Genomic DNA, 13,188 nt, shown 5'->3' with positions numbered 1-13,188 from the left:
GAAATATGTTATTCTAGAAGAATTTTGTGGAAGATACACAGTTCCAACTTCTGTGGGGCGTGAAGAAAAAGTAATCTAACTAGTAGTATAACTAATTACTGTTGCCAGAAAGTAATAAGTAAAGTAATGATATCACTTTTGAAAGGATTAACTAGTAATGAGTAATATATTACATTATTTGAGTAACTAGCCCAACGCTGGTGCTGTCAAGCGATTAATCACGATTAATCGCATCCAAAATAAAAGTTTTTGTTTACATAATATATGTGTGTTCACATGTTTATTTGTTATGTATATATAAATACACACACATACAGTATATATTTTTACAAATATTTACATGTATATGAATTTATATATTTAGATTATTTATTGACCCGAATATAAGACGACCCTGATTATAAGACGACCCCCCCCCCCCCTTTTTCCAGATGTACCTTTGGGGAAAAAGGCTTTTTGAAATCCAAATCTTGTTTGTTTTTTCTCTGTAAAACACATTTTTTTTCTTAAATTATTTTCTTATTGCATATTTTTCCTATTTTAATTTTTGCTTTGAAAGGTAAATACTGGTAAAATGTACCAAAAACGACATTTAAAAATATACACTTTTTCATACATAAAAATAACAGGTAGCCCATCTGAATTATATAACATTTAGGCTATCCATCTCATAGTAGCCTACCAAACTTTTATTAACTGTAGAAGTGAAATATTATTGTAGTCTTCAAATCTGGGTACTGTCTTATGTTTTAAAATCACTTACAGAGGAAGTTGGTCCCATCAGGCTAATATGACAGTCACGACTCATGCCGCTGTAAGCTTTTCTTTTTCTTTTATCACTCGTGATCTTTACAACACACATTACATTACATATTTCATAGCACACTCGTTTTATGCATGTTTGGCGCCACCTATTGTTGTGGGTGTATTATTGACATGTCAAAGTCTAGACCCTGAATATAAGACAACCGCGTTTTTTCAGATGTATTTCCAAGAAAAAATACATTGTCTTATATTTGGGTCAATACGGTATATATAAATATATTTGATATATAAACATAACATATTTTTCTAAAATATATACATGCATGTGTTTGCATTTATATATACATAATAAATATACACAGTACACACTCATATATTATGTTAACAAAACCCTTTATTTTGGATGCGATTAATCGCGATTAATCGTTTGACAGCACTAGTTTAAGTACATCTATTAAAATTGCAAATGAGGATTTTAGTGGCACAATCCCAGCCAATTTGTTGTGTAATTTGCAGTTGTTTTGTACTAATGTGATATCACAATTTGTAGCGCTATCCCAGTACAGTAATGGTGCAAAAACCAATAGGTAACAGAAGTACTTTGCATTAAAAAATTACATTTGTCTGTTGCCATTATCATGTGACTACCATTCATAACTTGCCTCCTGTGGCCTCATGGGATAGTGCAGTGTCCACTGGGCACTTCAGAATCTTGCAGGAAGTAGAAGGTCAGCTGGGTACTTTCTGCCTACTGTTTTATAAATATTGTGATATTGGACATATGTACTACTCTTTTCACATAGTATGAATAGTAGTAGAGTATAATAGGGACCCATGTTTTTTCAGATGCAGCCAATATGCCATCACTTTTTGTGTTAAAAGTGTTAAAACTTTTTAAAAGTTGGCTAAAGGTTAAGAGGTTTTATTTCAATGAAAATTAAAGTATTTGGAATGTGATTCCCAACTCTGGGTTGAAAGTAAGGCTTTCTACAGCGCCAGTAATGGCTAGCACAATGTAATTTTAATGAATGTCTGTGCTTTTCCAGTCTTAGTTTGCCTCAGGCTCAGCTTTTGAATCAGACTCGCAAATGGCAAATATTTGAAAGGCTATATCATGTCTGAGCAGTCTGGATTTACATTAATCCTAAGTAATGTGCAGCACTTGCTTGTCCTGGTAGAGCAAGTAAACTTATCAGAATAGATTTCATATGTTTTCTTCTGCCTTCTCTTAGGTTGAGCCTAACACTAAGCTCTTCCCTGCTGTTTTTGTTCAACCCACAAGTCCCAACCTCTTCCAGTTTGAGTTTCCAAAAATCCCAGTAAGTCTATACTATTAATGTTTTCAAGTTCCTCCATTTCAGACATTATAATTCACTGACATGGTCTGCATCAATCCTCACACAGGATGCAATGCCCCTGTCTTCAGCCATCTTTAAGAGTTTACAAAAAAACCCAGAGCCCCAGTGTCCCCCTCGGCTGGATGTGCAGACAATCATGTCTGTGTTGTGGAGCAGAATGCCCAACACCTTCCTGTCGGTGGAGACGGCCCGTGTGAGTGAGAGGCATGGCTGGGTGGTGCAGTGTCTGGAGCCCCTGCAGATGATGGGTGTTCATATCCCAGAGGAGAACAGGTGATGCATTACTCATAAACTGTTTTCCATATGCAATGACTGGCAACTTTGTATTCCTGGGAATGTGACCTTTCATTGAAATAAAACCCCTTAAGTGCTCATTTGGCTCCAATGCCAGCTGGCTTGAATGAAGATCTTAACCTATTTCCTGATTGCCACACCGTAGGTGTATTGACATCATGGAACTATCAGAAATTGAAGATCTACGGCAGTTCCACTATCACACTTTAAAGCTCTTCTGCGCCCTTTGTGCACTGGGAAACACCCGTGTTGCTCATGCCCTCTGCAGCCATCTTGACCAATCGCAGCTCCTGTACACTATTGATAACCAGTACCTGTCTGGTCAACTGCGTGAAGGCTTTTACAATGTCCTCATCAGCATTCATCTGGAGACGGGCAAAGAGGCCCATCTCATGATGAACAAAGAGTTTATAATCCCAGTAACAGACGAGACGAGGAGCATTCACCTCTTCCCTGACGACTCTAAGCATCACTCTCTTCCCGGCGTAGGCTTGAGCACTTCACTTACCACTCGCCTCAACTTCACCCCTCCATGTTTCATTACCCCCAAGCGCGATCAGCCCCTCCTCAGCCCTCAGATCCCTCTGGGTATCCTGAAGGAGAAAGCCATCAGTATGCTTACGGAAGCCGTACAGGGCGGAGGTGCCCACATTCGAGATCCTGTGGGCGGAAGCGTTGAGTATCAGTTTGTGCCAATTCTCAAGCTGATTGGCACCCTGCTGATAATGGGGGCATTGACCAGCGAGGAGGTGAGGACCATCCTGCTTCTCATTGACCCCAGTGTGTTTGGGGACGGTAAGGAGGAGGTGGAGCAAACGGCAGTGGCGGAACAGGGAACGGAGAAAGAGGAGGCCGCCAGTAATGAAGAGAAGGCTGTGGAGGCAGGGGAGGAGGAGAGTAAAGAGGCCAAGCATTCCCCCAAAGGTCTTCTAGAGAAAAGCTTGCCAGAGTCGGTCAAACGGCAGGTGCTTAACTTATCTTGTTCATTATGATCTGTTGTTTGCATTCATATTACTTTACAATTAAGGTCCATATTGTGGTTAAGATTTTAATCTGAAAAAGTTGTTTACAAGCTCTTGCAAACTTGCTCTTGACTTGCTATTTTTTAACTTTAGACAGAAAAGTAATTATTTTATTACCACCCGAATTCCGGAAATGTTGGGACGTTTTTTAAATTTAAATAAAATGAGAACTAAAAGACTTTCAAATCACATGGACCAATATTTTATTCACAATAGAACACAGAGAACATAACAAATGTTTAAACAGAGAAATTTTACACTTTTATCCACTCATTTCAAATGTGATGCCTGCTACAGGTCTCAAAAACGTCGGCACAGGGGCAACAAAGGGCTGAAAAAGCAATAAATTTTGAAAAGATTCAGCTGGGAGAACATCTAGCAACTAATTAGGTTAATTACATCAGGTCTGTAACATGATTAGCTATAAAAGGGATATATTAAAGCGGCAGAGTCTCTCAGAAGTAAAGATGGGTAGAGGCTCTCAAATCTGTGAAAGAGTGCATAAAAAGATTGTGGAATACTTTTAAAAACAACATTCCTCAACATCAAATTGCAAAGGCTTTGCAAATCTCATCATCTACAGTGCATAACATCATCAAAAGATTCAGAGAAACTGGAGAAATCGATGGGTTACTTAATGTAAACCCAGGTTCTTTGATAACAGAGTGAGGTGTTTCACTATGGGAATCGCTTTGGGCGTGATCAACTGCGGAAGCTCCTATGACACCACATCTGTCTTTGACTCCTGCCAAAGTCATTATAGAGAGATTTCTTCCCGTACCCATGCAAGGAGGGAAGTGCTGGTGAAACACCTCACTCTGTTATCAAAGAACCTGGGTTTACGTCAAGTAACCCATCGTTCTTTTTCTAACTTCGCTCAGCGTTTCACTATGGGAGATATAGACCACTCCCGGATTGCACCCACACCACTGCTAACCACCATAACAGTTAAATGGGCACGGAACTACTGGCTCCCAGCACTGTGTGTGCTAAGGACGGCTCAGACACGTCCAGTCTATAGAACCGCCCAAAAGTATGTGGCGTAGCCCAACTTGCTGCTGAACAAATATCTTGAACAGAAACTCCCTTGAGTAATATACCCTTGCAAATATAGGCTAAAGAAATAGCCTCTATGATCCAATAAAACAGCCATTGACGAGACAACGGCTTCCCCTTGTGAGGAGTAGACCATGACACAAACAGCAGGTCATAAAATCCTAAAACCTGCTGTTCTTTTCACATACGTATGAAGTGCCCGTACAGGACATAATGAATTCAACCTCTGCTCCCCTGGAGAAGAGAATGGAGGAGGGTGAAAAGCTTCCAGTTCAGTAGATAGGCTATATGCTGAGTCAACTACCTTAGGTACAAAAGCTGGGTTAGGGCGAAAGGCAACCTTAGTGAGCCCTGGAGCAAACTGCAAACAAGACGGGCTAACAGACGAAGCATGTAAGTCACTCACATGCTTAGCCGTTACTAAAGTTATGAGCAGCACTGTCTTAAGAGTGAGAAACTTAAGACCAATTCCCTCCAAAGGCTCAAAAGGGTGTTGAGAAAGGGCTTCTAGGACGATGTATAAATCCCATAAAGGAACCATCTGTCTGGACACCGGACGTATACGGTGTGCCCCTCTCATAAAACAACTTATCAAGGGGTGCTGACCCACTGATTTCTCACCAAAACCCACATGACAAGCTGAAATAGCTGCTAAATACACCTTAATGGTGGAGAAAGCCTTCCCTTTATCTAGCAGATCTTGGAGAAAACATCAAATATCCCCCACTGAGTTTTGAAAAGGGATAATATGAGACTGTTCACACCATCTTTCAAAGACTCGCCATTTATTGCTATAAAGTGAGCGAGTAGAGGAGGCTCTTGCACTCTGTATAGTATGTATGACTGATGAGGGCAGACCTGCTGTGGTCAAATTCCACCTCTCACGGGCCAAGTCCATAGAGCTATCCTGTCTGGGTGAGGGTGGTAAATTTCTCCTCCCGCCAGAGACAGTAGATCCCTCAATGGAGGGAGGGGCCACGGCTGGCCCAAAAGTAGTTGGACTATCTCGGCCACCCAATGTCTGGATGGCCAACGTGGAGCTATCAGTATTAATGACAGACCCTGTTCCCTCACTCTGGCTAGAGTGGGGGAAATTAAGCTCAGAGGAGGGAATGCGTAAAGAAGGACGTCCGGCCATGGGTGGTGTATTTTCCCAGTGGTGCATCCCAGTGGTGCATTTTCGTCTGCTAGAGAGAAAAACAGAGGACATTGAGCATGTTCTTGCGAGGCGAAGAGATCTTTGGCCGCCTGACTGTACCTCTGCCATATCTGGACCACTACCTGGGGATGCAGTTTCCATTCCCCATATAGGGGGGTTCCCCCTGGATAATAAATCTGCTCCTCTGTTTAAAATCCCTAGAAAGTGAGTCGCCCTGATGGATAAAAGCCTTGTGTTGCTCCACACGATCAGCCTTTTCGCCAACTGATGCAGCTGAAGGGAGCATGTGCCCCCCTGCCGATTAATATAAGCAACCGCTGTGGAATTGTCAGTCTTCACTAACACATGTTGCCCTCTGATGAAACTCAGAAAATGTTTCAGTGCTAACCACACTGCTAGTTTCTCTAAATAATTTATGTGCTTGTGAATCAGCTGCGGAGGCCACACGCTGTTCACAGCTCTGCCCATTAGAGTCGCTCCCTAGCCCTTTAAGGACGCGTCCATCGTCAGGGTGACTCTCGCTGACACCGCCCCCAAGGGAATCCCCGTTCTGAGAATCGCAGGGCTTTTCCAATTTCTGAGCGCTCCGACGCACGCGTGAGTGATTCTCACTGGCCGGCTGAGATGCTGCCAAGAGCACAGGCGTAACTGTGAGATCCAGTGCTGGAAATCCCTCATCTTGAGTAGACCCAAATGTACTACTGAAATCACCGAAGCCATTAAACCCAGCATTCATAAGCACAGTCTGTATGGAACCACTTTTCCCATCTGAAACCGTGCGACACAAAGATGTGTGAAAGATGCGACTCTCCCCTCCGTCAGTTTTACACGATAAGAGAGGGAGTCTATGCTGCCCCAAATATTCTGTCTGTTGAGAGAGCTGCAAGCAGCCCTTTATCATGCTGATACTGAACCCCAAGCTGCTGAGATGATTCAGCACCCTCTCTGGGTCTTTCACTGCTTGCTCTCTCAACGATATCATATCAGATGTATCATATGTAGGACAATATCCTTATTCCCATCGCTCCTTAATGGAAACAGGGCAGCTTCCACACACTTGGTAAAAACCCTCGGAGCTAAAGCTAGCCCAAAGGCAAGAGTTTGAAACTCGTATGCTATGCCTTGGTATGCAAATTTGAGGAATTTCTTGTGAGAGGGGTAAAAGTCTATGTGAAATTAAGCGTCTGACAGATCGATCGTCACAAACCAATCGTTCGGACGAATCGTTCGACAAAGTGCTTTTTGTGTCAACATTCTGAACAAATATTTTCATAGGTGCTTGTTTAACACACGAAGGTCCAGAATTGGATGAAGGGCTGCGCTCCCCTTCTTTGGAATTACAAAAGCACATGTTTGTGGATCCGCCAGCGACGTTTGAGCATGCTTTGGGCCCATACACACGATGCACATGGGGTGAGGGTTCCTGCTCGAGATGGTAGCTCCACATGAGGATGGACACGGGTGTGATGCAGCCTCCCTGATCTTCGACTCATTCCCTTTGATGGGGGAGATGGCCGTTGACATAATGGCTGAGACATGAGTAAACCTCAGACTCGTCACGACACGTTAGCTTGTCGGTTTTAGGTAATTAAACCTTCCGAGAGTTCGCCTTGATGCGTGAAGCCCTGGTTGACTTGACGTCGCTTACAGCAGTACTTAAATACGCAGTAGGCCGATTAAAATAGCTCGCCTTGACGCGGACACTATTCTAATGTAATGATGTCACTCAACACAATCCAGTACAACTGACCTCACGTTCGGTGACGGATTCTAATGACGGCCCGCCTGATGAACAGTTTAGCGAAATCAGCAAAGTCCGAATGTGCTGAGAGAGCTTGCTGCAGTCTCCCACGGGAAGAAAGTGTGAATGGCTTTGGTAGTGGTCGACCTGACTGATATAGGTGGGGCGGAGCCTGGTCACAGGTCAACCTGTCTGTCGAAGACAGACATGGTGTCATAGGAGCTTCCGCAGTTGGTCACGCCTAAAGCGATTCCCATAGTGAAACACCGAGCGAAGTTAGAAAAAGAACTCTGTGCGTAAGGGACAAGGCCGAAGACCTTCGTTGGATGCCGTGGTTGGTATGGGCAGCTTGCATGTTTTGGAAGGCACTATGAATGCTGAAAGGTATATAAAGGTTTTAGGGCAACATATGCTCCCCTTCAGACGACATCTATTTCAGCTTCAAATTTGAAATGAGCTCATTTTGTGCATAAAATTGTAAAATTTCTCAGTTTAAACATTTATGTTATCTATGTTCTATTGTGAATTAAAATATTGGCTCATGTGATTTGAAAGTCTTTTAGTTTTCATTTTATTCAAATTTAAAAAACGTCCCAACATTTCTGGAATTCGGGTTGTATTATGTAATTATTTATCTCATCAATGACTCATTAAAAACTCATTAAAAACTAAGAAATAAAAAGTATGACTGTCATAATTATCATAATTATTAGATGACCCGAACCCGAATGTACTGCCAAGAGCTGTTCACATACTTAGTCTCGAAATCATGCATTTCTGTGGCAACACTATTAACACCAAAATGAATGTCTGTAATTAAATAATCAATAGACAAAATGTTATGTTTCATTAATAAACTTTTAAAATTCATTTCACTTATTTAGCAGGATATTAGACATTAGTTATCCAGCTCTACGCTGTCTACTTTCATATTAACTTTGCCATTATTAAGACATAAACAGTAGTCATTTATTGGTCTAATTATATAGAAATAGAAATAAATTTTACTGCAGAATCTGCTGCTGTACGAGTTCTACAAGGATGTGAACACTTTTTACAAGAATCTCGTTGTTACAGTAATTTCATGATAATGGATTAAATTTACCTCATAACTTCACCCAGAATTAACCTTTATTTGGACATTCACAGTGTTTAAGTGCAGTGAATATTATAAATAAAGGGTTTATGACCCAAAATAATGATTAATAAGCCAGTTGTCTTATTCAGATTTCTGAAATTCTAAATATTGGCTTAATTTGTTCATTCCAATCAGTTAAATGCACTTGTATGAGATCTTTACATGATTCTTGTGCATTTATCCAAAGCAAGTGAGTATGAATAAATATATGAACTATAAAAGCTTCCTGTGGAAGTTTATATTTCCAAACAATTTTTGGCCTTTAACTGTACCTCTAAAATAACTTTACCGAGATATATGATTTCAAATGAAGTGGGTTCTTACTAGAGATTTTATGTAATTGTTTATTTGTTGTGCAGATGTGTGAGCTGCTGCACTATTTCTGTGACTGTGAGCTGAAGCAACGCATTGAGGCTATAGTGGCCTTCTCAGATGATTTTGTGTCCAAGCTGCAATTTAATCAGAAGTTCCGCTACAATGAGTTGATGCAAGCCCTCAACATGTCAGCTGCTGTCACTGCCAAGAAGACAAGAGAGTTCCGCTCACCTCCCCAAGAGCAGGTAAGCCTTCTTCATAGATCTCAGAATGTCCAGAGAGGACCTTTAATGACACTTGAACACTTGAATGAAAGACGCCAGACCATCTCCGTTGTCTTCAGCACATGCAGCTCGTAATGTGTTCACTTTTCCTGTTGTATAATTCCAAATATATATGATTTTATTTGACAAAATTAACACATTTTGTTGACAGAGGAATGCTCCTCCTGCTGTCGCCATGTTACTACTAATTTATGAATGCAAACTACATTCTTATGAATTGGAATGAGAAAACAAACACCTTGGCATCACAAGAGATTTTCAGCTTTTAACCGAAGATGTACAGCAGGTCTACCAATAAACCAGTGCCAAGGTCTTGACTTATTGTCTTTTGATTTTTGCTTAGCAGAGCTCCAAGACTGTGTCAGAATGGACTTTTCCCAGAATTATTCATTCACACTTTTTTTAATTACACTTCTGTTTCAGTAATTTAAAAAAATGCATCTTTTGCACCCACTCCATTATTTTTCGAGCCAAATGGTCTGGCATCTAAGAACTGCTTGGCAGAACTGTTCACCCTGTTTTAAATGCACACCACATCTTCTAACTGAGAAAACCCCTAGCATAGCTTTAGTGGGCATCGTAAGCTTATGTAGGAAATAAACTGGTCTGTCACTGTAACCAGGGCAGCAGAAAGGTTTCTCACAGATACAGCTGATTTCCATTAGAATGTTACATAACTTCTGTTAAAGGTTATGAAATCTATATTTCATGATCCATCATATTTTAAAAAAAGATTTTATATTACTTCTCAGTTTAGGTTGTGGACGAAGTGAAGTTTTTTTTCCTGAAGCTGCCTATAATTTTTTTATTTCAGATAAACATGTTGTTGAACTTCAGTGCTGGTGATGATTGCACCTGCCCTGAGGAGCTGCAAGAGGAGCTTCAAAGCTTCCATGATGACCTGCGACTACATTGCGGTATAGATTTATCCATTCTTTCCATTGTTTACTGACATCCTCATCCTATCACACTCCAAGTAACTGTACTCTGTTTTGAAAAAAACTAAACAATTTCAAATTCTATTTCATATAATCTTATGACTTTCTTTCAGTTTCATTCAGTATTGATTATACTTTGTTAAATTCAAGTTTAAATTGCACATCTACAGCCTGTTCTACCACAATTCAAATTCAGGGGTTTTAAAGGCATTAATTCAATTCTGAATGGTGCACAACCCTCATGTCATGTAATGTCATTTGCAGCACAAATAATCAGATGCAGATAAAGTTTTCATCTATGATGATAAAGATAAAGTTTTGATCTTTGTGTATATACACAGGCATCCCTATGGAAGAGGAAGAGGAGGAGCAGGACACATCTCTTAAAGGCCGCCTAATGTCCCTAGTATATATGATTAAAGGTCGTCCCCAAAAAACGGAAGAAAAACCAACAGAGCAAGAACAGGCTGCTCCTAGTAAGGCTTGTCAAAAATACATTCTTCAAACGTTTTTTATTTCTTAGTGTTTCATTATGCCCTTTGTTCTGCTGTATCTGGTCACAAAGACTGTCTCCTGAGAGCTAGAACAATCCAAACCAAGCTATCCAAACATTTCTAAAGAACAAATACTTCTATGCAACTTATCAAACAAAACATACATTATTTAACTTGTACTGAATGTGTTTAAAGCTTAGCTGCACTCCCAAAGAAGTAGATCAAAAAAGATCAAAAAGCTTTTCTTTTACCCATATACTACTGAAATTAATTTATATATTTTAAATATATAAATAATAATAAAATTGAGAAAATAAAAAACAAATTATGATTAGAAACATTATTTCTACTGTGTGTTTGTTTTATAAACCCTCCGAAATGAAAAGAAAGTCAGTACTGAGCTCCAAATCATGAAAAAAGCTATTAAGATGGCAAGGATATTAGCATAGACTTAAATCATGTTACCAGCTACGGGTAGACAGGTACGTATTAAAATGGATGTAATTTGCAGATGTTGGATAAAAAGTGCCAGTGCTGCACTCTCTCTAGATGAGAGAAGTATGTGATTAGAGCAGCTATTCTAAGAACAGCACACAGGGGTAATTTGTGAATAGAAAATATTAATAGATGGAACGACATACACTAATGGTAATCACTGTTCCATATCACCAGTGTTGCCAAGTCCGTGGAATTGGGCTACTTTACCACTGTTGCGGCGGGTTGTTTTTCATGTCCGCGGGTTGAAGCGACCCCAATAACGTGATATTTATCCCCTGGAGTGTGAATTTTACCAGGAGAACCCTGCCAAAAAATGTGTAAATGTGTAAAAAGACCCCCCTTGAAACGCGATTGGGCTAGTTTTGTGCTAGTTTTGAGTAGCAATTGACTGGGTTTTGCTGTGAAAAACTGGCAACCCTGTATATCACCCTTATTCATTTATTAATATTAATATACTTTATGCAATATAATACAATACCAGTTCACCAGTTACAGCATTAATCCATATTCAGTGCTTCATACTGCAGAGATCTAATTAAAAATGACTAAAGGGAAAAACAAACCAAAATATGCAGAATCTGAAACAATGCAAATATCTTTTTTATTGGTTTTTGTCTCCTCTAGCCAACCTGAAGGAGCTGATATCTCAGACTATGGTCACCTGGGCTCAGGAGTGCAAGATCCAAGACCCGGCACTGGTCCGCAGCATGTTCAGCCTTTTGAGAAGGCAGTATGATGGCATCGGTGAGCTGCTCAGGGCCTTGAGGAAGAGCTACACCATCAGTGCCAAATCTGTAGGGGACGCAATCAACCTGCTGGCCTCACTGGGCCAGATCCGTTCACTACTTAGCGTCCGCATGGGGGAAGAGGAGGGCCAGCTCATGATCGATGGCTTGGGGTAAAATTTCAGCTTCCAAAATTTTAATTTATCTGTACCATACCATTATTGTTGTTGGTCAATATTTATTTGTGCATCATAATTCCTCCTATTTAGATTGCCATAATCTAATACTCACTTACACACTCACTTACAGTTTATTTTACATTTATTTAGACAAAATAGTAAAGAATTTTAATATCAACCATTGTCTTATCACATCAGCCAGATTTTTAATATCAAAGCATTCCTTCATTGTACAGCTGCATCCTATAAAGTGTTTGTCTTATTCTTGCACTCAGGGACATCATGAACAACAAAGTGTTTTACCAGCATCCAAATCTGATGCGTGTTCTTGGCATGCATGAGACGGTAATGGAGGTCATGGTCAATGTGCTGGGAGGAGGCAAGGATAAGGTACTTTTTTGAGACATATTGCCGCAAAAGGTGCTTTTTCTGGGATGGGATGTTCTGATTATGTTCAGTTTATGTAATTTGTTATATCCTGACAATGTGACTTCAGTTGTAATGCACATTCTTCTGTCCGTTTTATCAAATGGTAAGAAAAAGACATCTTCACAAGTTACTTTTGTTTCTCTTGTTGGTCACTTTGGATAAGCATCTGCTAAATGCATAAATGTGAATATATAGATAATACTGTTTATAATACTGATCATAAAAAGGTCCCATGACTCAGTGGACACTTGTGCGTCCAGGCCAGGCCAAACCCCTTTCAGCCAAACCTTCTTAAACTAAACATGATATCAAGAGGGATAACACGTAGTATATGGGAAGACACAGTACCTACGGTGCCTCGTGTCTAACAGCTTAATATCTCCTTATGCATTAGTGGTGGCAATAGGGCGAAAGCTAAGACAAGAACAGAAGAAATGGGTCGCTTCACATGCCAGTCCTTTTTGTGGTTTGTCGTTGGTCTGGGATGTGAATTAATACCACGGACTATGCCAGATATGACATTGCCACAGTGTCTCTCGTTTCTGCTTGGCAGCCTCATTAAAGAGGTCTCACGCAAAGGGACGTGGGTCCCAGACATTTAGGGTGACCATATTCCCTGCTCAGACGATGTACAAAACATATTTGCTTGTATTCGCCTCACGTCTCATATTTCGGTCTGGTTTAGCTGTCTGGGTGGTATATATCTAGAGTATGTTACATTACACACATTTAGTCGTCGTGTGAGGACACGCATGCGAAAAAGATGAAGGATTAATTTTAAGTGTGAAGGAAA

General features: G+C 40.4%; 1 protein-coding gene across 1 annotated transcript in view; it reads left to right on the top strand.

Annotated features, from left to right (window-relative positions):
* Positions 1-13,188, top strand: part of LOC306843484 (ryanodine receptor 3-like) — a gene marked incomplete at its 5' end in the record, with an annotated part of 110,689 nt that overhangs the window by 67,731 nt on the left and 29,770 nt on the right. The window contains 8 exons of the mRNA XM_079375010.1: positions 1,998-2,084; positions 2,170-2,396; positions 2,563-3,382; positions 8,893-9,093; positions 9,947-10,049; positions 10,412-10,546; positions 11,687-11,960; positions 12,242-12,356. Of these exons, the coding sequence (XP_079231136.1) occupies positions 1,998-2,084; positions 2,170-2,396; positions 2,563-3,382; positions 8,893-9,093; positions 9,947-10,049; positions 10,412-10,546; positions 11,687-11,960; positions 12,242-12,356 (1,962 nt within the window). The remainder of the gene's footprint in view (positions 1-1,997; positions 2,085-2,169; positions 2,397-2,562; positions 3,383-8,892; positions 9,094-9,946; positions 10,050-10,411; positions 10,547-11,686; positions 11,961-12,241; positions 12,357-13,188) is intronic.

This window comes from Barbus barbus (assembly GCF_936440315.1).
Source record: "Barbus barbus genome assembly, chromosome: 24".
Classification (NCBI taxonomy): domain Eukaryota; kingdom Metazoa; phylum Chordata; class Actinopteri; order Cypriniformes; family Cyprinidae; genus Barbus; species Barbus barbus.
This window is presented reverse-complemented; position numbering and strand designations above follow the sequence as displayed.